At 43.0% G+C, this 24,563-nt stretch overlaps 1 protein-coding gene across 2 annotated transcripts in view; it reads right to left on the bottom strand.

The window, feature by feature from the left end:
* The window catches only part of LOC144503830 (diacylglycerol kinase beta-like), a 559,892-nt gene that overhangs the window by 95,223 nt on the left and 440,106 nt on the right, over positions 1–24,563 (bottom strand). For both annotated transcript variants that reach the window (XM_078228759.1, XM_078228758.1), the window contains one exon: positions 23,790–23,880. In XM_078228759.1, coding sequence (XP_078084885.1) covers positions 23,790–23,880 — 91 coding nt within the window. The remainder of the gene's footprint in view (positions 1–23,789; positions 23,881–24,563) is intronic.

The following is a 24,563-nucleotide window of genomic DNA, read 5'->3' as shown; positions in this document are numbered from 1 at the left end:
AGGCAGTATAGTGCACCACTATATAGTATAATAACTATATTGTTCTACTACATTGCTGTTTTTAGTGTCATAATGCCAGTTTTCCTCTAAAGAAAGGAAAAACCAAATTTGATTACAAACTCAATTCAAAAGCATTACCTTACTGTGTACAATGGATGACCAGATGTGGGAAAGCTGCTATGTGAAATTTAAGTGCGTCATAGTCTCAAAATTATGGGCATATTATGCTTGTAAAAGAGCACCGATAAAGTTCACGTTTGAATGAACATTAAGCTGCAGCAGGCTATTTTATATTAACAAAGGTTTCTGGACTTGGTGCGTGTCCTTGTGCGAAATCCTGGTGTAAACATAATTTGTCAACCGTAAGTCGAAAGATTCAGATAAGCCTTCATCCAAGAGAGAGGGCTGGGTAAATGGAGCTGAATTCAGAGGTCAGGGTGGGGATAAGCCATGAGAAACAGTAAATAACCCGGGATATTTTTAGCAGTGGTGTGACTGGGAAAGAAAAAGTGCTGTTTAATCAGGCTGTATTCGCATGCACTGCCATGACCACAAAATGGCAGAGTTCAGTTGCAAGCAAGGATAGAATTCATGGCACAAGGCCAAATAGTGTGATGGAAAATCAATCTCTTGTTGATCTTGCACCAAAATTTGAAAGGAATAATGTAAACCTAAATGCCTTCCTCCATTTGACTAAATTCCTAAAAGGTCATCTGCTCCATATACCTGCTTTGCACTACTGTCATATCTCTGCGGCATTCTTCAAATATCAAAATTGACAGCTTATTCATTCTTGAGTTTAACTCTACTGTGTTATTTGCACTGGCTTAATTAATTCAAAGAACATTCTTTATAAAGAACGATTCTTAACTTTTTAAAATCCTTCAGCGCAGTATTTGATGCTTAGTTTGCATTTATAAAAAAAGTCTGTTGCAATATTATCTGCAAACAATTTTTTTTTTTTAAAACCACAAGGAACTTCATCTAATCTAAATGATCTGATCAGATTTTATTTTGCACATACTGTGAAATAATCTATTAGCAAGTAGCGTTTTGAAGATTGCAAGCGCATTGAACTATATACAGCAAAAGAATCACGGTTGAAATGGAGCGGAATTGGGGTCTAGGCTATTGACACCTGTTGTGCCTAGGTTACTTAGTACCAATAAACTGATCTGTCTGTCACTATGCTCAGCCACCTGCTAACACAAAGCAGTTTGAAAAGTATGAGCAGATGCAACACAAACAGAATGCAATCCTCAAGCTCTTAAGATGTGTTCTCTGTCAGTCAACTGGATTCTCTGTCAGTCAACTGGGCCAGTCCACAGGCATGGGTTGCCCTTGGACAACCCTTGCTCATGGCTAGTTCTCCTATCTGAATGTGAACAGTGATTGTCTGCAGGTTTTTCAACAGTGGTTTGTACCACAGCTCTGCCCAATTCTGGGCTCATTTTATCACCCACACATACGCACTTCCAGCGGGCACCCTTGAACAAGAATCAGAAGTGGACATCTTGACAGAATTTTCATTTCCCATTCAAGAGCAATTGCAGCTCTTCATCATAGGCTTTGCTGAGATTAGTTAATGTGGTCTCCATAGCTCAGCAAGTCATTGGATTAATTCTCTGAGTCAGCAGAAGAATGAACTAAACTAGATTGCAGCTAGCTGGAATTATGTTGGTTGCCTACCTCTCGTCATCTCCCACGGACAAACGTATTGTTCTGCTGATTAGGCAATTCTAGGATTAATTACTTAAAATCAACCAGTTACACCACAGAAGGCACAGTGGTTAGCACTGCTGCCTCACAGCACTAGGGACCCTGGCTTTGGTCACTGTCTGTGCAGAGTCTGCATGTTCTCCCCGTGTCTGTGTGGGTTTCCTCCGGGTGCTCCGGTTTCCTCCCACAGTCCGAAAGATGTACTGGTTAGGTGCATTGGTCATGCTAAATTCCCCCTCAGTGTACCCGAATAGGCACTGGAGTGTGGCGACTAGGGGATTTTCATAGTAACTTCATTGCAGTGTTAATTTCAGCCTACTTGTAACATTAATAAATAAACTAAACTAAACGGGAGGAGGCTATTCCTCCCTCACTTTTGGGACGTCATAACCCTCGATGTGAATGGAATTACAAGCACAAACCCACATCTCATCACTTTATATGTCAATGCTGCCTTTATTTTCGCTGCGATTCAATTCATCTCATGTGGCTGAACGATTTGGGTTAGACTTCATGATTCACACACTGGAATAAGCACTCCTCACAATGTGTGGAATGATGCACAACTACCATTTGAATGACTGGACTATTGGACTCGTATGGTTTCAAACCTAAAGCCACCAGAAATAATTCAACTACCTTCTTGAAAATGCGAGTCACAGACGACATACTAAACAGAACTCTTTCCACACAATTCTCTCCCAGTGTGTAAGGCTGGCAGAATGGCCAACCAACAAACCTTAAGTTATTACTCTTAATATAAACAACCATTCTAACAATTTTCACATTTTAAAAACTTTAGAACTTTTTAAAACTTTAAAACATTTTAAAAACTTTAAAAGGTTACTGCATTGCCTGACAAATACTTAGCTTTTCCCCATACAGGCCACCTTAGAAAACCAGCCATGACCTGAAAACAAAACTTGAGACTGCACAAAATAAATGACTGCAGCTACAAGCTACATGCACTTATTGTTACTTAAATTGCAAATACTGTATAACACTTCTCACTTGTGCAGGACTGATTCAACATTTTTGCTTTCTTCACCTTAATTTCTCACAGAGAGCCTCTTGTGTACTGGGAACATGTTTTAGTGGTGCTCTCAGTAAATCTGAGCAGGTTACAATGGCACTATAATACTGGTACACTCCCTCCGACATGTTCAGCTCACATTGGTGTTCTCCTCCCTGCTCCTCCTAGTTCACAGTATACCCAATTTATGATTGTTCTCTTCTCCAACTCTCACACCTGATGCCCCCCCCCACCCCCCCCACCCCCAAGTTCACCCTGACAAAGATGCTACCAGAGTCTCCTCACATCTCAAAACTCTGCCCAATGCTGTGGAAGATAATGTCCGGTAATGCAAGACTTTCACTTTCTCGCTGATTGGTTGCTGTTGGTAACTGCAGGTAACTAACATAAATAAATTAATCTCTGCACTTCCAGTAGTGTTCAGAAGTTGACATTTGTGGGGTTTCAACAGCATCACAGGGGATGTAGAAATTGAGGACAGTTTCCTGTTGACCTTCCAACAGGTACAGTAACAATGTTGCTCTAAGGCCGTTGGTCTCTGTTTTATCACTTGGTCCTAGCCACAGTTTGGAAATATTGTTCTGATGAGCATAACATTTTGAATATAGAATAGAATCGCTACAGTGCAGAAGGAGGCCATTCAGCCCATTGAGTCTGCAGCGACAGCATCTTACCCAGGCCTACACACCCCCCACTCGCCCAATCCCCCTAACCCATTTTACCTACACAATTTGGAACATTTAGGGGAAATTTAGCAAGGCCAATCCACCTAACCTGCACATCTTCGGACTGTAGGAGGAAACCAGAGCACCCGGAGGAAACCCATGCAGACACGGAAAGAATGTGCAAACTCCACAGAGACAGTCACTTGAGGCTGGAATTGAACTCAGGTCCCTGGCACAGTGAGGCAGCTGTGCTAACCACTGTGCCACCGTGAGCACTGTTTGGAAGATTATAACATTGTATATGCTATCAGCATGGGGATAACAATGAGGTCCTTCTCGCATGACTAAAAAGGCAAGTTAACTGTCCTGATTCATGTCCCTTTGCTTTCTATGAACTGACAGTTCTACAAATTGATATGTTTTCAGTAACATGCTTCTGTTAAATATTACTCTACATCCAACCCTTACTAGCTGAATTGCGTCGAGTGCTGTAATTATCCTTTTCACTGCTTTAAATAAAACAAGTTCTGTTTCGTTCAGATGGTATTAGTCAGGTGATTTTATATTGTTCCAACCCAGCCTGGGCTGCACTTTCACTGCACGCCTATTTCTGGAGTCCAGCCACAGACCTTTTTTTAATCCCTGCTACTTGAATGACCTAGTCCCATAATACAAATGAGAATGATTGCAAGCAATAGAGGGATTTGGAGCTACGTTGGTGCTGAAAAGCTTGTGGCTGGACAATGATTACACACAAAGCAGACTTTCTGCAGTGCCTGCAGAATATCAAGCACTCTCACTGACCAATCAAAAGCCAATCTCACTGGCTTTTATTTACCTGATATTCTGAATACAGCTAAACCAAGGACGACTGATGCAAAATGCGAGGGGGTGGGGAGCGGTGAGCAATGGGAGTCTCCAGCACATTACAAAATGATAGATACAAGCTTGCACCTGGAGCCTTCCACACACTGATGTATGTACCTCAGCTATGCTGACATTATGAGCAGCACTTCTCGACAGGGAGGTATGAAAGTCTCTCTTTCGATTTTTCAATTTATTGCTCTTTGCTTTGAGTCACAAGATATTGACTGTGGATCCCAGCTTCTTACTTGAATTTATTACAACCAACTCCATTATTTTGGATCTCAACACAACATTGAGGTTTGTCTGACTGACCAGCAGTTCCTTGATCATTCCCCTTCTCTCTTTCTAAACAACAGTGCACTGTTAGCAGTCTTCCAGTACCACAACTGTAATAAGAAAGGATTGGAAAAGATTGGTCAGAATTGCTGCTATTTTCTGCCTTGCTTTTCCAAAGAGCCTGGGATACATTTCATTTGGATCTGGCAACTTACCTATTTGAAAATGCTAAAGTCCTGAGTATTTCCTCTCTTTTTACATTTACTCCACTCAATATTCTATACTCCTTCTCACCTACATTGTACTGGCTTTGGCTTTCCTAGTTTCCTTTTTCTACTGTACTTTTTATATTCCTCTGTGCTTTCCGCAATATCTGACACAACATTCTCCCTTTTTGTCTTATCCTGCTCCTTACATGTGCTCTTTGACTTCTCAGGTGGTCTAGGTTTGGGAATCTCATCCTTTTTCTTCTCACTTGCTGGAGATGGTCATCGCCTGGCACTTGGGTGGCGCGAATGTTACTTGCCTCTCAACAGCACAACCCACACTAGATGGACTGCAGCAATTCAAAATACAGCTCACAGCCACCTTCACAATGGTTATTAGTGATGGATAACAAATGCTCACCTCAGCAGAGTTGCCACCTATGCTCATATCTCATGAAACATTAAAGAAACAAATGTTTGAATAACTTGCCTTTTGTTATCATTTTGCTAAAATGACAACTAACAATACATTTGCCTATAAATTCTATAGACTTAAAGGCCAGAAAATGGACAACAAAGGACTTGTTCAGTGATTAATGGTGTACACTTTAAAGTAAGAAGTTCAGTGGCAAAGACAAATGTGATGAAGAAACAGACACTTGGAAGCATGATATCAAAGCTATGACTAAAATTTCGCTTAAAGGACAGGAATGACAGCTGAATATTTCTGCCCACAGGGTTTTCATAGGGGACAGAGGGGGGATAAAAAAGGAGACAGGTCACAATATTGGTTAAACAAACAAACACAGCTGTAAGGAGGAAGGATATGCAAAAAGAATAAATACACAAGGTCACATTTGCTGAACTGATGATCAAGAAGGGGGCAATCATACTGCTGGGAGTGTGCGAGAGATCCCAAACAGTTCAGTGGGAGTTGGAAGAGAAAATATGTAAGTAAATTGCTGAGAAGTGCAGAAACAATCCAGCAGGTCTTGCTGGATATGGAAGTAATGCTTTATACCTGAGGAGTTGCAAATGGTTCTGAACACTGTTCAATCATCAATTTAACTTAATAATGGAAGGAAAGTCAGTGATGAAGCAGTTGAAGATGGTTGGGTCTGCTGATATGACTAACTTTTTTACATTAATTAGCAATTGAGCTTCCAATCCCACATCCCATGTAAATGCACAAAGTGTGATGAATAAGGTTGGTGAGCCACAAGCACAAATAACCGTGTGGGAATATGATGTAGTAGCAATTACAGAAACATGGCTTAAACATGGCGAGGATTTGGGGCGGCACGGTGACACAGTGGTTAGCACTGTTGCCTCACAGTGCCAGGGACCTGGGTTCAATTCTGGCCTCGGTCATTATCTGTGGAATTTGCACATTCTCCCCGTGGCTGCGTGGGTTTTCTCCGGCTGTTCCGGTTTCCTCCCAGCTCAAAGATAAGTGGGTTAGGTTGATTGGCCATGCTATATTAGACCATAAGACATAGGAGCAGAATTGGGCCGCTCGGCCCATCGAGTCTGCTCTGCCATTCAATCACGGCTAATATTTTTCTCATCCCCATTCTTCTGCCTTTTCCCCATAACCCCTGATCCCCTTATTAATCAAGAACCTATCTATCTCTGTTTTAAAGACATTCAATGCCTGGCCTCCACAGCCTTCTGTGGCAAAGAGTTCCACAGATTCACCACTCTCTGGCTGAAGAAATTCCTCCTCAACTCTGTTTTAAAGGATTGTCCCTTTAGCCTGAGGTTGTGCCCTCTGATTCTAGGTTTTCCTACTGGTGGAAACCTCCTCTCCACGTCCACTCTATCCAGGCCTCGCAGTATCCTGTAAGTTTCAATAAGATCCCCCCTCATCCTTCTAAATTCCAATGAGTACAGACCCAGAGTCCTCAACTGTTCCTCAAACGACAAGTTCTTCATTCCAGGGATCATTCTTGTGAACATCCTCTGGACCTTTTCCAAGGCCAGCACATCCTTCCTTAGATACGGGGCCCAAAACTGCTCACAATACTCCAAATGCAGTCTGAACAGAGCCTTATACAGCCTCAGAATTTTCATCCCAGCTCTTGTATTCTAGCCCTCTCGACATGAATGCTAACATTGCATTTGCCTTCCTTACTGCTGACTGAACCTGCACGTTAACCTTAAGAGGATCTTGAACAAGGACTCCCAAGTCCCTTTGTGCTTCTGATTTCCTAAGCATTTCCCCATTTAGAAAATAGTCTATGCCTCCATTCCTCCTTCCAAAGTGCATAACCTCACTCTTTTCCACATTGTATTCCATCTGCCACTTCTTTGCCCACTCTCCTAATCTGTCCTAGTCCTTCTGCAGCCCCCCGCTTCCTCAATACTATATGTCCCTCTACATATCTTTGTATCATCTGTAAACTTAGCAACAGTGCCTTCAGTTCCTTCCTCCAAATCGTTAATGTATATTGTGAAAAGTTGTGGTCACAGCACCGACCCTTGAGGCAAACCACTAGTCACCGGCTACCGTCCTGAAAAAGACCCCAATATCCCCACTCTCTGCTTTCTGCCAGTCAACCAATCCTCTATCCGTGCCAGGATCTTACACTTAACACCATGGGCTCTTAACTTATTTAACAGTCTCCTATGTGGCACCTCGTCAAAGGCCTTTTGGAAATCTAAATAAATCACATCCACTGGTTCTCCTTTATCTAACTTCCTTGTTACCTCCTCAAAGAACTCTAACAGATTTGTCAGACATAACCTCCGCTTGACGAAGCTGTGCTGACTCAGTCCTATTTTATCATGCACTTCCAAGTACTCCGCGATCTCATCTTTAATAATGGACTTTAAAATCCTGCCAATGACCGAAGTCAGGCTAACTGGCCTATAATTTCCCGTCTGTTGCCTCCCTCCCTTCTTAAACAGTGGTGTTACATTAGCCACTTTCCAGTCCTCTGGGATCCTCCCTGCCTCTAGTGATTCCTGAAAGATCACCACCAATGTCTCCACAATTTCCTCAACTATCTCTTTTAGAACCCTGGGGTGTAGTCCAGATGATTTATCCACCTTCAGACCTTTCAGTTTCCCCAGAACCTTCTCCTTAGTGATGGCCACTACACTCACCTGTAGCCCCTGATTCTCCTGGAGCTCTGGCATCCCACTGATGTCTTCCACCGTGAAGACTGATGCAATGTAACTATTCAGTTCCTCTGCCATTTCTTTATATTCATATTGCCCCTTAGTGTCAGGAGGATTAGCAGGGTAAATATGTGGGGTTGGGGGAATAGAGCCTGGGTGGGATTGTGGTCGGTACGGACTCAAGGGGCCGAAAGGCTTCCTTCTATACTGCAGGGATTCTATGATTGGGTGCTTAATATACAAGGTGCTCAAAAAAAATAGGGAAGGAAACAAGTGGGCTGGCGGTTGTTAGGGAAGACATTGCAACTTTGCAAAGAGAGGCTGTGCTTGTGGGAGCAAGGACAGCATCTATTTCTTTAGAGTTGAGAAGCAAGAAAGGTAAGATCTTACTACTGAGAGTAATCTGCTGGTCGTTCAAATAGTGAGAGAGATAGAAGAGCAAATCTGCAGGGAAATCACAGAGATGTGAATGAACTATAGAATGGTATTACTGAAGGGGCTTTTAATTGTACAATTATCAACTTGGATAAGGCTAGAGTATGGGGAAAGGAGGTGCCGGAATTTCTGAAATGTAACCAGGAGTACTTCCTTGAGCAGTGTGTTCTCAGTCCAACCCGGAAGGAGATATTGCTGGATCTGATGCTGGGAAATGAAGAGTGCCAAATGGACCAAGTGGCCATGGGTAACACTTGAGAAGAGTGATCATCGTATCATAAAGTTTAGATTAATAATGGCGAGGAGCCATTAACATCGAACTTCTAGATTGGAAGAGGGCTAATTTCAATGGGCTGAGGATCTCTGGTGAAGGTAAATTGGAATCAAACATGGTCATGAAAACTGCAATGTAACAATGGGCAATCTTTCAGCAGTAGATCCTGCAGCTGCATTCCATTAAGAGTGAATGTTTTGGATGGCCAGGAAGATAGAGTATATGTTGAAACAAAACAAAATAATATATGATGCATGTCAGGTGAATTCTTCAAGCAAGACATTGGCCAAATACAATAACTTGAGAGTGGATGTGGCGATGAAATGAAACTGATAAGTGAGAATATGAGAATAGAAAGGAAATTAAAACAAAAGGTAATCCAAAGATCTTCTACCAGAATGTAAATAGTAAGGTGGGTGGGTGCTCTTAGGGACAAAGAGAGTGATATATGCTTTAGGGTGCAGGGCAAGGCTGGAATACTTAATAAGTACATTGGTTTTTACAAAGGAAGAGGATAAGAAAAATGCCATTAGAAACAGAGATGGTAGAGGAGGGGTGATAATTAATAGGCAGGATATACTAGAAAGACTGATTAGATAAGTCGCCTGCTCCAGAAGGTTTGTTTCACAGGCTGCTAGGGTTGAAGATAGTGGAAGATTTTGCCAAAATCTTCCAATTTTCCCTAAATAGGTAGGAGATGCCAAAGGAAAATGACACCCTATGACACCCTTATTTAAGTAAGGGTGTGAATGTATTCCGACTAACCACAGGCTGGTCAATTTAACATCAGTGGTGGACTGCCTTTCCTACCACTGATGTGGAGGATCAATGTGAAGCCATTGCCAGTGGGACTTCTCCAGTGTTTCGAGGTGACTGCTGTAGGTTGTCCAAGTCTCAGAAGCATATAGGAACTTGGGAATTAATGCTGCCCAGTAAACCATGACCTTAGTCTTAGATTTGAGATACTGGTCCTCAAATAGTCTTTTTCTTAGTCAGCCAAAGGCTGAGCTGGCACATTAGAGGCACAGGTGAATTTTGTCATCTACTTTTGCCTTCATCGAGAAGAGACTCCCAAGATATGGAAAAAAAAGTCATAGTTCGAAAGAGTGTGCAGGAACAGAGGGACACGGATGCTCACGTGCATCTATCTTTGAAGGTTGCAGCACATATCGAGACATATTGAAAGTACCTTCCATTCTCACATAGATTTCTCTTGCAGGGCAAATCAATCTCCTTCTTATGCTGACCTATAGTATTGCCCAAGTGTTATTTTGTAATTTTTTAAGCATTAAAATTATCCAAGCAGAGTAATTCATTTTGCAGCTTCCTACCGCATTTAGAATCAACTTCTTTTATCTCCCAGGTATCCCCGATAAACCACCTCTTTTTCTATCCAATCATGTTTAAAACATCGTAGACCTCCGAGTACTGTGTTTATTTCCGAGCTTTGGTTAAACCATAGTTCTGATATTCGCACCATATCACATTCCAGGGATACATGGCAATTCTGAAGAAGTGCCATATTGGACTTGAAAAGTTAAATCGTTTCTCTCTCTCCACAGATGCTGCCAGAATTGCTGAGATTTTCCAGCATTTTCTGTTTTCATTTCAGATCTACAGCATCTGCAACATTTTGCTTTTATTTTATCCACTCCTGGACCTGGTGCGTGTGTTTCTTTGTAGTGTGAGTTTGTAACCGTCTACTAACCATTCTCTGTGATCTGGAATTTTACTCTTCACTCTTTCCCAACTCAGCCCATCTAATTCAATTGATCTTCTGTTGCTCCTCACGTTCCTCGCAAATCTGTTCCCTCTAATTACTTCAAGTGTAGCCCTGCTCTGCTTTCCCAGTCCATTTTACCCTGTGGGATTCCAGTTAGTTACAAAGGTAATATTGTTACACTCACACCGTGCTGCTACTCATTTACCTCTTCAGTTCTTTTGGGGAATTTCCCACCTTTTCCAAATGCAGTACTCGAAATACACAGAGAACATCACTTTGTATCCTCCACCTTTGAACTTTGAGCAATTCCCCAGATATGTGGTGCTTAAATCCCCGACTATTTTATGAATAAATAAAAATAAACATAGCAGGGTGCAGTAAATCAAACCACAAGCAGAACGTATTTCATGAACTGAATCCCCAACAGCACCTGCCTGCAGAAACCCCAGGCAACAGTCTATCCAAATGCAAAAACTAAAACGGTCACTATCACATCTGTCCATGTCCATTATCACACGGTAGCCCACAGGATGGAATTGAGAGCATGCAGGCTGAACTATTTTAAATAAACAGCTTTCATTTCTGATGATTGGTCAGTAGCCTGAAATGTTAACTTTGCTTCCCTCTCCACAGGCACCACCAGACCTGCTGAGTATTTTCGGCATTTCGTTTTTATCTTAGATTCCCAGAATATTTGCAGTACTTTAACCTTGAGCTTTCATATCTATGTGGTCTTATTTATTTTATGTAGCGAATGGAAAGCCCCAAAGCCAAGTGATGGCCTCCTCATTTGCTGAGTTTGTGATTAGTTTGCCTCTTAGTCTGTAGAGGAGAGACTCCTTGGTAATGAGGAGCATTGTGTCTGGCTCTCTGTAACTACACAAGTGGTTTTTAACAAGGCCTTAGCAGCGGAGGTTGGCTGGATAGGGACCCTGGTTTATTTTGATTTGATTTATTATTGTCACATGTATTAGCATACAGTGAAAAGTATTGTTTCTTACGTGCTATGCAGACAGAGCATACCGTTCATAGAGAAGGAAACGAGAAAGTGAAGAATGTTACAGCCATAGCTAGGTGTAGAGAAAGATCAAGGTAGGTCCATTCAAAAGTCAGATGGCAGCAGGGAAGAAGCTGTTCTTGAGTCGGTTGGTACATGACTTCAGACATTTGTATCTTTTTCCCGACGGAATAAGTTGGAAGAGAGAATGTCCGGGGTGCGTGGGGTCCTCACTTATGCTGGCTGCTTTGCCGAGGCAGCGGCAAGTGTAGACAGAGTCAATGGATGGGAGGCTGGTTTGTGTGATGGATTGGGCTACATTCACAACCTTTTGTAGTTCCTTGCGGTCTTGGGCAGAGCAGGAGCCATACCAAGCTGTGATACAACCAGAAAGAAAGCTTTCTATGGTGCATCTGTAAAAGTTGGTAAGAGTCATAGTTGACATGCCAAATTTCCTTAGTCTGCTGAGAAAGTAAAGGCGTTGGTGGCTTTCTTAACTATAGTGTCGGCATGGGGGGACCAGGACAGGTTGTTGGTAATCTGGACACCTAAAAACTTGAAACTCTCGACCCTTTCTACTTCGTCCCCGTTGATATAGACAGGGGCTTGTTCTCCTCTACGCTTCCTGACATCGATGACAATCTCCTTCGTTTTGTTGACATTGAGGGATAGATTATTGTTGCCGTACGAGTTCACCAGATTCTCTATCTCATTCCTGTACTCTGTCTCATCATTGTTTGAGATCTGACCCACTACGATGGTGTCGTCTGCAAACTTGAAAATCAAATTGGAGGGGAATTTAGCCACACAATCATTGGTGTATAAGGAGTATAGTAGAGGGCTGAGAACACAGCCTTGTGGGGCACCGTGTTGAGGATGATCATGGAGGAGGTGTTGTTGCCTATCCTTATTGATTGCGGTCTGTGGGTTAGGAAGTTCAGGATCCAGTCGTAGAGGGAGGAGCTGAAGCCCAGGCCTTGGAGTTAGGAGATGAGTTATCTTAAATCTGTTTAGTAAGGACTCAGACGTCCTTTGGATCAATGAAGTCACTAATAAGTTCCTTGTGACAAACCCCATCTGTAAAATGGTAGGCTTTGGGCTACCGTGGTTAGAGTAGTCCTTACTACTCTAACCGAGATAGTCCAAAGCCTACCGTTTGACAGATGGTGTTTGTCTCCAGGAACTTGTTGGTGACTTCATTGATCCAAAGGACGTCTGCTGGTGGATCATGCTCCGGAAGTGAGCTTCATATGGGGCGTCAAGATGGAAGGCAGACAGTAGGTGAGTTGAACAGCTCATGGTGGAGTGATTAGTGAGGTGCAGCACAGATAATTTCAACCAGCTTGTGGGTTTTCATCGGTTGGAGGATGTGTGGCGGAGCGATGCTTGTGTGGACAGCAAGTCGGGGAGGAATGCTGAGTGGAGAGTTCCAGGTATGATATGCTTTGTTGCATTCAGCTGAGTGTCAACAAGATGTGTGTGTGCTGACCTTTGCCAGACAGATGCACAGTACTCTGATTGTCTAGAGTCTTTTGGCCACAGAGTCCCATGCAGATCCAGCAAAGTTGGTTCATGGGTTGTTTCTGACCTTGATCTTTGCTGCTGTTTCTTTCAGATCATAGAATCCCTACAGTACAGAAGGAGGCCATTCGGCCCATCGAACCTGCACCGACAACAATCCCACCCCGGCCCTATCCCCAGAACCCCTCATATTTACCCTGCTAATCCCTCTAACCTACGCATCCCGGGGACACTAAGGGGCAACTTGGCATGGCCAATGCATCTAACCTGCACATCTTGGACTGTGGGAGGAAATCGGAGCACCCGGAGGAAACGCACGCAGATATGGGGAGAATGTGCAAACTCCACACAGACAGCGACCCAAGTTGGGAATTGAACCCAGGTCTCTGGAGCTGTGAGGCAGCAGTGCTAACCACTGTGCTACCGTGCCGCCCTGGAAGGACAAATTCCCAAATTCCGTCAACTTTGTAATGTCTTCATTAAAGGTCTGGTCCACAGTGTAGAAAGATAAAACTTGGGTGGCGCAACATATGTCAGCAGCAAAGATGAACTTGTGGGACTTGATTGTTGGCTGGTCATTTGTTTGTGTGTTGAGGAGGATTTGGGTAGCATTAAGCCTCATAGACTCCCTGCAGCGCAGAAGGCGGCCATTTGACTCATGAAGCCTGCACTGATAACAACCCCACCCAGACCTTATCCTCGCAACCCACATATTTACCCTGCTAGTCTCCTGACACTAAGGGGCAATTTAGCATGGCCAATCAACCTAACCCACACATCTTTGGAGTAGTCAGTAGTCATGGTAGTCAGTATTCTACAAGCACTTCTGCTTTGCCCAAGATGGACTCTAAAGCAACTGTTATGAAGGAGTACATTCACAACCATCCTGACCTAGATTGGAAGCACTCAGGACAGTTCCAGGAGCAGGTTAATGTACTGCACTATATTGTAGGTACTGTATCATTGGAGTGTTCGCATTACATGATGACTTTAATATTGAGGAGCTGTTGGCTGCCAAGTGAATACTCGTGTTTTAAGAGGGACTAGTGTGAGTCAGCTCACTAAAACAAAACCTGGGGTGTCACATGAACATTAGCCTGCATCTACTAGAAGCTGCTCAACCCACAATGTATCTCAAACATTTTCTAATGCATGAAGTTAGTAATTGATGTTGAAGTTAAAAGATGATGAATGCTTAATGCACATGTGCACATTCCTTTAACAAGTAGTTCAACCAAGAAACAGTGGTTAGCACTGCTGCCTCACAGTGCCAGGGATGCAGGTTCAATTCCTGGCTTGGGTCACACGTTTCCCCCATGTCTGTGTGGGTTTCCTCCGGGTGCTCTGGTTTCCTCTCACAGTCCGAAAGACGTGCTGGTTAGGTGCATTAGCCACACTAAATTCTCCCTCAGTGTTCCCGAACAGGCACTGGAGTGTGGCGACTAGGGGATTTTCACAGTAACTTCATTGCGGTGTTGATGTAAGCTTACTTATGACACTAACAAATAAAGTAAATAAAGTACATTGATAGACTGCTTCTAGTCTTGGGAGCTGGAATCTATTCTACTTACAAGCATGGTGTAACAATTACAACTGTTACTCCTCACATTTCCCTGCGGATGCCCACTCCTCCATTATGGATGGGTGTGGGCTCAGCCTCTGAATGTTAAATGGTGAAAAATGGATGTCTACCACGAGTCTATAAACAAACTGAAAACTGCAATCCAAGTTACAGAAGAGAGTTAGGTACTGGAACTCACCCACACAGCCCAACCGTCTGCAATATGCATTATGGTTGGATACTGTAGTAAAATCCAGAATATAAGGATCTCAATATAATTAATTAAACCTGGCGCCATTCCAATCTCCTGCCTTACATTTTCAAAGCCCAACACTTGTGCAGGTGACAGGAATGCACAAGCAATGCCAATTAACATATTTACAGTAGAATATTCTTCAAAAAGGATTCTGCAATTGATCTTAAAGAAAAATGTGCACATAGAACAACAGTTGAGCATGCTCTATGAAGTTCCTTTGACATGTTTCTGAGAAACTGAATTTTGGCAGCCTACTTATATATAATCGCTTCAGCGTCTAACACTAACTAATTGCATCTCTCAGCAATTATTAGCTTATTTGAAAACATGAGCATAACTTAAAGTGGAAAAAAGTTATGTTAGATTGTTTCTCAGATTTTGCAGTTGCAAAGTCGAACAGAACTGATTGACCTGGATCTTCTGTGAAGCAGCAATCACCGTCGCGTGTGCAGGAAGTGTCACCAGCTGCAGAAACTTGAGCTCTGGGTTTCCAAACTCGAGCGATGGCTGGAGACAACATGGCGTATCCGGGAAGCTGAGAACTACATAGATAGCACATTTCTTTATGTGGTCAACCCTAGGATAATAGAGAGCAGGTAGCGAGGGAATGGGTGACTGCCAGACTGTCTAGGAGGACCAGGCAGGTAGTGCGAGAGTCCTGAATCTATCTCGCTCACTAACCGGTTTCCCATTTTGGATACTTCTTGGATGGTCCTTCAGAGGATTGTAGCAAGAGCCAAGTTTGTGGCACCATGGGTGGCTCAGCTGCACAGGTGAGGAGGAAGAAGAGTGGAAGAACATTAGTGCGAGGAGGTTCAAAGTTAGGGGGACAGGTGTTTCTGTACAGATGTGACTCCAGGATGGTATGTTGCTTCCCTGATGCCAGGGTCAGGGATGTCATTAAGTAAGAGCAAGATATTTCTTTGGGAGTTGGTGAATAACCAGAGGTCATGGTCCACGTTGGTACCAATGACACAGGTAGAAAGAGGGATGAGGTCCTGAAGCCAGATTTTAGGGAATTAGGGAAGAGATTGAAAAGCAGGACCTCTAAGGACGTAATTTCAGTATTACTCTGAGTACCACGTTAGTGAGTATAGAAATAGGAGATTTGAGCGAATGAAGATGTGGCTGGAGAAATGGTGCAGGAGGGAAGGCTTTATATTTCTTGGTCATTAGGACTAGTAAAAGGAGGATGGGTTACATAGTAGGAGTGCAACTAATGTCTGATGGGCAGGTTTGTTAGTACTGTTGAGGAGGGTTTAAACTAGCTCGCCAGGGGATGGGGAATTCAGATAGGAAAAAAACAAAACTGGCAATGGGATGTAGAAAAGTTATAAACAAAAGTGGAAGGCAGCAGAAACAAAGGCCAGTATCAAATAAAGTGGACACAAATGGACACAAAATCCGACGGCATTGTTTCCCAACTCACTCCCACACAGTTATTGATTCCTTGCTAGGGTAGAGTTCCATAGCATAAATCACCAACTGATACCTTGACAAAGTGATTGTTCATCTTGTTTGAGTCTAGACAGTGAATGTCGGCAAATTATTTAAGCAAGGGGAGATCACTGCCGAATCTGATCATGATAACTGATGGTCACACAAGCATATCCAGTGTGGGTTTCTAGATAGTGGTTACATCTGGCAACATGAGCTGATTTTCTCCTCTCTAACCTGGGATACAAAGTCAATTGTAGTTCTTTTCTCATTACCCTGGCTGAGATCATGACTGTAATGTCATGATATAAAGGTTAGATAAGCTGAGTATTTCCCTTAAACTGAAGTCTAATTAAAAAAAAACAGGATGTTAGGCCTACAAGTTTGTGAATAGAGATCCATTAAAACCACTCCTTCCAAGAATGATGATCAATAATGAAAGCCCCTCCCCCACCTAGCATCTCAAATCACTTCATTACTCATGAGTCAGGCAGATCTGTATAGCCCTCAATTTGACAGCTGCCAGTGCAGTTCCTCTTTAAAGGTATCAATTGATGTGGAATCAACTACTTTTTGCAAGTTGTCTGTTCCACATATGGAAAGAATGATTTTTAAGTGGAATCACAGACAGATTATAGCAAAAGGCCTGTTCAGCAAGTTGAAAAAGAAAGGCCTCACATTTCATTGAATGTGTTTACTCTGTACAGTCCTTGGCTTCTATTCAGGGGAGCTTGCTTTTTCCTGCTGCTTCCAATCGAGGTCAAAGCAATCATATGTGGAGCAACAGGGAATGGAAAAACTATTTTTCATTGCTTTAGTCCGGTCTTGAATCGAGACAGGAATGGAAACAGATGACAGATTTTACAGCAATTGGCAAGCTGCCCAAAATGGATCTGTATGATGAATGGATGAAAGTCATTCATTAGGAATGCTTTTGCTAAATGGTTGTGTTGTGAGCAGTACATTTATGATGACTTGGCACTGGCTGGCATATGTTGTTTATTACACACAGTAAAAACCATGAATAGATGTCCACATAATAGGCTGGAATGAAGTTTGATTTGTGAATCCAACTGTAGCAATTCTGGTGCACAATGCCATTAAAAATATGGTTAATTGAGATTAAATAATTGAATATAGTAAAAAATGTTTATCTACAAATTAGCTGAAATTCTAACCGAGTGCTTTCAGTTTGTCAGATCATTGAAACAAAATTGAAATTGATCATCAAGAATAAAGGGTATTTTCTTGAGTATAATTTACTATCTAACAACAGAAAGTGTTCCCTCCCTGGATCCTGATATAGAGGCAGTCAGAGCTGTCAGAATGTCAACTCCAAAGTACAAAACAGATCATATTAAGTTTCAACATCATACTAAGTACAGAAATATACAAATGGGACAATAAAATTCTTCCTAAAGTATAACTAATACACTGAATTTATAGTGGATATCACCAGTTTTAAATGCAACTGGGGATATTTTGTGATCTGAAGGCCACATAGGCTAGAGTTTCACCAATGCAATAAACAAAGGAAGATGTTTTGTTCAACAGAAGTATTGGAGATTATGGGCCCTTTTTTACCATTTTGATCCTAAGTGCTGCGCGGACTTGAAACTGGGAGTGTTTCAGATTTGATTTTTAGACCCATTCTGAGGCGCCTCCATGCGCATTCTGCCTGCAAAAAATATCAGCGTTTCCCGAATTGTGCTGCAAAAGCCTGTGGGTGGGGGCTTAATGTGCCCAAAATCCTGCAGCCTCCAACTGCACATGCGCAGAAAAAAAAAAGATAAAATGCTGCTCCCCGCCACATCCCTCCCGTGCCGGATAATGCCTCCCCTTGGCCCCCACAGACATTGCCCCACCCCCACAACATTACTAACCCCCTTACCCCCCCCTACACTCCCACCACCCAGACCAATCGCAGGCCCTTCCCCCCCACTGATCACAGGTAGAGTGGCAGCGGACCCACCATCCCCCCCCCACTGATCTCAAGCAGGGTGGCAGCGGACTCAGCTCCCCTCCCCCCCACTCCACACCGATCTCAAGCAGGGAGCCATCGGACACTCGGCACTTACCTCCTCACTAATCCTCACCGATGGAGCGCCTGAATTGAACTAATATGGAGCATCTTTTTCACGCCGATTCCGGATGGGCGAACACGGTGGTAAAGGGGGAAGTGCCAGTAAAGTTGGGTGTGCAGCCCATTAAATCAATTTAAATGCATGCAAATACATTGGCTGTTGCGCCCATTTCAGGCGCGGTCCTGATCGCGGCCATTTTCATGCCTTGGTAAAGGGGGAACCGGCATGGAGGCGGGCGCGGATCGCGCTTCTCGCCTCATGCCCGACTCTACCAAGTTCTCGTGCCCAAAAATGGGTGCAACGCTATGATAAAATCGGGCCCTATGTCTAACATATTGTTAAAGGGATATTGAATTGTGCGATGAAAGACTTCCATGTTGCCAGGTATAAGAAAGCTCAGAGAGTTCCAAGTACGGCTGGTGGTGAAATGGAAAACATCAGGTTGCTGCAGGAAGAGAAGAGCCAGTTATAATTTTTAATCATGATGTGGAGATGCCGGCGTTGGATTGGGGTGGGCACATTAAGAAGTCTCACAACATCAGGTTAAAGTCCAACAAGTTTTTTGGAATCACAAGCTTTCGGAGCACTGCTCACCTGATGAAGGTGCTGTGCTCTGAAAGCTCGTGATTCCAAATAAACCTGTTGCCTTTTTAATCAGACTCTACTACGTGGAAGTAACAATGTGCATCTATTTTTAGTTTAGCCCACGTGCTAGTATAAGATTTACAATTTCAAAACAGAGGTTCATATATTTCACTGGATACCCCAAATTTGACAGTTGAATTCACTTTAACATTCTTTCCCTGCCACTACAAATTATGGCAGTCGTGAAAACAAAGTCTGGGCGAGGCTAAAGCAAACCGCCATACTGCAGCTGAAGCAGTTTTTGAAGCATGTGCTTGTACTCTGTTCCTTCTAAGTAATACCATGCAAATAAATTGGTTAACAGAGCACACACCAGGGACGCAGAACTTGGGATCCTATAGCCTCATGGTTCAGGCTAAAATACATGTTGTTTTTATTGGCTGGACCACCGAGGGAGTTTTTTTAAAACCCCTATTTGTACAATACATTTTTCTTAGCCAGTTTTCTCATATCTCACACAAACAGCCAAATGGATAGAAATTAGTGCCTCCAAATTTCTGCAATAGCGGAGGAAGAAGATAAGTGTGCTGCAGATGGGAAGGAAGAAGTTGACAAGAATCACATTGTTTGGACAATATAACCACCTTTTACTTTCTGATTTACTTTCCTCTTCACCTTCAGGCAGGAACCTCTGTGAGATCACAATTCTGCAGGTGCTGTGCACACTTTTAATCTTTGCCACATTGATAATTTTTCATCTGGACAATGTTTGCTTAGAGCTATTGGATCTCGGGCAGAAGTAAGACAGCTACTGTTCTCATCTGAACATTGCAATTTTAAGCAGCGTTCTATTGGACAGAGATCAAATGTGGGAACCCTGGCTAAATTATTCTCCCTCCCATCGCTGAAAAGCCAATGGAGTTAAAGGTAGTTGCTACGTCAGCTGAGTGCATGACTCTTTCTCCTTGCTAAGTGAAACTGTCCCACTTGTAATAGTTTTTTTTTTGCAAAAGTATACTGTATTTATGAAGTACCTGAAAGAACATTACAAACCTTTCAAAATATCCATCACACAAAGTGCAATAATATTCAGGTTCTCTACATACATCATGTTGTACTCTGGGGTGCTTCAATATAGTGAAAGAAACATTAGACATTTCACAAATTGTGCAAAAGTATTTAAGTTGTTGGTGACTGAGATCAAGTTGCATTCTGAGGTGCTTCAATACAAGTGTGATACATATAATATTCACTGTGTACATTCAATTTGAGTCACGCAGCCCAATGGGGGTTCTGTACCATTCCTCTCCCCTCAGTTCACTATGGCTGAAAGGTCTTTGAGAGCGACATTCCCCATTGTGCCTTTGCGGCAGCTGCTCCAAGTTTTAGTGCATCACTCAACACACAGTCCTGGACTTTGGAATGTGCCAGTCTGCAACACTTGGTCAAGGTCAACTCCTTGCACTGGAAGACCAACAAGTTTTGGGCAGACCAAAAAGCGTCTTTCACCGAGTTGATGACCCTTCAGCAGCAGTTGATGTTTCTCTCGGAGTGCATCTCTGGGGACAGCCCGTAGAGCACAGAGTCCTCCGTCATGGAGCTGCTTGGGATGAACCTCTACAAAAACCACCTCATCTCTCTCCAAATTACTACCTGAATGGCTGTAAATTGGGAGAGGAGAGTGTGCAGCGGGACCTGGGTGTCCTTGTGCACCGGTCACTGAAGGTAAGCATGCAGGTGCAGCAGGCAGTAAAGAAGGCAAATGGCATGTTGGCCTTCATTGCGAGAGGTTTCGAGTACAGGAGCAGGGATGTGCTGTTGCAACTATACAGGGCCTTGGTGAGGCCACATCTAGAGTATTCTGTGCAGTTTTGGTCTCCTTTTCTGCAGAAGGATGTTCTTGCTCTCGAGGGAGTGCAGCAAAGGTTTACCAGGCTGATCCTCAGGATGGTGGGACTGATGTATGAGGAGAGATTGACTAGGTTAGGATTGTTTTCGCTGGAGTTCAGACAAATGTGGGAGGAGGGATCTCATAGAGACTTATAAAATTCTAACAGGTCTAGACAGGATAGATGCAAGGAGGATGTTCCCAATGGCGGGGGAGTCCAGAACCAGGGGTCACAGTCTGAGGATTTAGGGTAGACCATTTAGGACGGAGGTGAGGAGACATTTCTTCACCCAAAGAGTGGTGAGCCTGTGGAATTCATTACCACAGGAAGTAGTTGATGTCAAAACATTGAATGCATTCAAAAAGCGGCTGGATATAGCACTTGGGGCAAATGGGATCAAAGGTTATGGGGAAAAAGCAGGATTAGGTTATTGAGTTGGATGATCAGCCATGATCTTAATGAATGGCGGAGCAGGCTCGAAGGGCCAAATGGCCTCCTCCTGCTCCTATGTTCTATGCTTCTATGTTTCTTTGCAAAGGCACCTTCCACAAAACAGTGGACAATGGTCTCTTCTCCACCACAGTCACCTCGAGGGCAACGTGCAGATGGGGTGAAACTCCGGGTGTGTAGGAAGGATCTGACGGGGAGGGCCTTTCTCATGACCAGTCAAACTAGCTCTTGGCGAAAGTTCTGGTGATGAGGCATTCTGCCAAATTACCTTGACAGTCTGCTCAGGGAACCATCTGACTGGATCCACCATCTTCTTTTCCCATATGGCCTCTAGGATACTACGTACAGACCATTCCCTGATGGACTTGTGGTCATACATTTTTCCAGGAGGGACAGGTGGTACGGCACGGTCCAACTACTTGGAATGTTCTGCGGCAGACCCATCCTTCACAACACTGGGGACAGGTAGAACCTCAGTACACAGTGACACTTGGTATTTGCGTACTGAGGATCTATGCACAGCTAGTTGCAGTCACACACAAAGGTGGCCTTCAGGATAAGGGCGATGTTTTTCCCTGGAGGTTTGTACATCATGTCCCTTTGAAGGCAGTCCATTTTTGACCATGAGATGATTGCCACAGTGCAGGAGTGAGGAATGGGCCAGACCTGCACCACATACAGTAACTCCTTGTAATAGTTTCATCTGGATGTTTATACTGGGAAGCAGCAAAACCTCAAAGCTGCTGTTTCACTTGTAAATCCAAAGTTGTGGAGCCTTGTTTTCTCACCATCAAGGACTAGCCAGACTAGAGAACCAGAAATCATTCAGCTAGCCTTCAATATCTCCCCTTTGAGAAACATTTCTCTTCATCAATTAACTCTGAATCAGGTCAATTACTTGAAATTACCTAGCTGCAATAAGCATTTATCATGGTGGCCAATATGAGCCTTTAATTAAATGGATGTGTAAAGTTGAGAGAGGGCAATGGTTCTTCCAGCTAAATCTGTTGCAGGTCTGGAAAATCACTCCTATTCTGAACAGTGCAAAAATTCTCGTCACCAGAGCAGGCAGCAATTTGTAGTGAGATTTACTTATAACAGTGTGAAGCGAAACAGGTGGAAATAGGAGCATTGGGAAATGAAATCATGAATTCACAGCAGGATTGAACATATGGGAACAAAAAATGTGAAGCATTGACCGGTGAAGCAATGTAACCTGGCTACTTTAAGTAATCTAGAAATTGCTCTTTTAAAATTGATAACCAGGTTAAACAGTTGGATTTAATAAACTGAAGATTTTCTTTGCGATCTTTTACTACTAGATATCAAATTATTGAGTACAATTTCAATCTAAGGTAACAATGAGTTTGCTTGAGTAAGCAGGAACTTAAATAAAGCTCCTTTTTATTCCTTGAGGCTAATTAACACCTTTGTAGTAATACTACCATTCACAGTATCCCTGGAGCAAATACTTAGAGAGAATAGTATCAGTATTTGCTGAGTACAGCTGTGGTTAGAATATTCATTCCGACACCAGATGGTGCGTATTAAGGGGGGAGGCCTGGTGAAATATGATTTTAGGCTGAAGGAAATTGGAAGTAATTTCTTGGAATTATTGATATTCCCATGAGACAGGAAATCATATTTTCAGCAAATGGCAAAAGGTTTGTATACAATTTCATTCAGTTAAAATTTACAATGTAGGCAAAGTCATGTGAGAAAGCATGAATGATTTCCCTGCAGTTGCTGATTGCTGCTTTTCCAAGTTTTCAACAAATTGCGCATTAACTTCTTAGTCCAGAAAATGTGCCAAATACATGGCAAGTCCATCAATATTTGTAATAGATTCATGTTTCACGTAAAGTTTATTTATTAGTCACAAGTAGGCTTACATTAATACACTGCAATGAAGCTACTGTGAAATTCCCCTAGTCGCCACACTCCAGCGCCTGTTTGGTTACACTGAGGGAGAATTTAGCATGGCCAATGCACCGAACCAGCACATCTTTCGTTATGTGGGACGAAACCCATGCAGACACGGGGAGAATGTGCAGACTCTGCACAGACCGTGACCCAATCCGGGTCCCTGGTGCTGTGAGGCAGCAGTGTTAACCACTGCGCCACCATGCCACCCATGCAGACTTGGGGAGGTGATGGCCTCGTGGTATTATGGCTAGACTATTCATCCAGAAACTCAGCTAATGTTCTGGGGACCCAGGCTTGGATCCCGCGACGGCAGATGCTGGAATTTGAATTCAATTAAAAACTGTCTGGAATTAAGAATCTAATTGATGACTATGAAAACATTGTCAATTGTCGCAAAAACCCATCAGGTTCATTAATGTCCTTTAGGGAAGGAAATCTGCTATCCTTAGCTGGTCTGGCCTACATGTGACCCCAGAGCCATAGAAATGTGGTTAACTTTCAACTGCCCATGGACAACTAGGAATGAGCAATAAATGCTGGCCAGCCAGTGATGCCCATGTCCCATGAATGAATATTTTTTTAAAACCCTCAGAACGGCTTGAAGAGTCTACAATGGAGCCATTATCTTACTTTTCTCTTTCCAGATGCTGACCGATATTGCTACATGTGTTCACCATTCTCTGTTTTTATCTCAGATTTCTAAGCTCCATAGTTCTTTAAACTTCAACCAACTTAGTAGCAACAAGAAAATGAGATACCTACCTCTACTTCTACAAATTCATTTAACTTCTTGCAAGTCGCAGAAAATGTCTCTGTGGTTCCAAATTCAAAATACCATAGTTTGTTCTTCATTCTGAAAATAATATAAAGAAGCAGAACCTTTTATTTAAAATTGGAGAGTAATATGACTGAACAGACCTAATTTGAAAAACCTTCCCATGGGTTTCATTATTATGTTCGTAACAAATGAATGCAGTGGCTAATACTTTATCAATAGTAATCTCAGCAGGAGGGAGAAGGCAATCACAAAGACCTCCTCTCCCCCTGCTCGTCATTCACCAAATTGAAACCTGCCAAGGGCAGTGAGTGAGTCATCGCTTGTGGTATAGAACAATGATTACTAGTAGCAAGTTAACCCTATACACACAACTCCAGTTATCCTCACTGAGTTGTCGAGTTCCCTTGCAGTCGTCTAGGGCCAACTCCTAGCTGGGAAGGCATTGTTGCCTGCCAGGGTGAATTTGTTTAGACATTTGTGAAAAAAACTCCCCTTACTAGTAGCAATTTCTTTAATGAGGGCGGCACGGTGGCTCAGTGGTTAGCACTGCTGCCTCACAGTGCCAGGGACCCGGGTTCAATTCTGACCTTGGGTGACTGCCTGTGTGCAGTTTGTACGTTCTCCATGTGTCTGCGTGGGTTTCCTCCAGGTGCTCTGGTTTCCTCCCAAAGATGTGCAGATTAGGTGGATTGTCCATGCTAAATTTCCCCTTATTATCCCAAGATGTGTAGATTAGGGGGATTAGCAGGGTAAATACG

This window comes from Mustelus asterias, chromosome 14 (assembly GCF_964213995.1).
Source record: "Mustelus asterias chromosome 14, sMusAst1.hap1.1, whole genome shotgun sequence".
Taxonomy (NCBI): Eukaryota; Metazoa; Chordata; class Chondrichthyes; order Carcharhiniformes; family Triakidae; genus Mustelus; species Mustelus asterias.
Note: the sequence above shows the minus strand (reverse complement) of the source record. Positions and strands in the feature narration are given on the sequence as shown.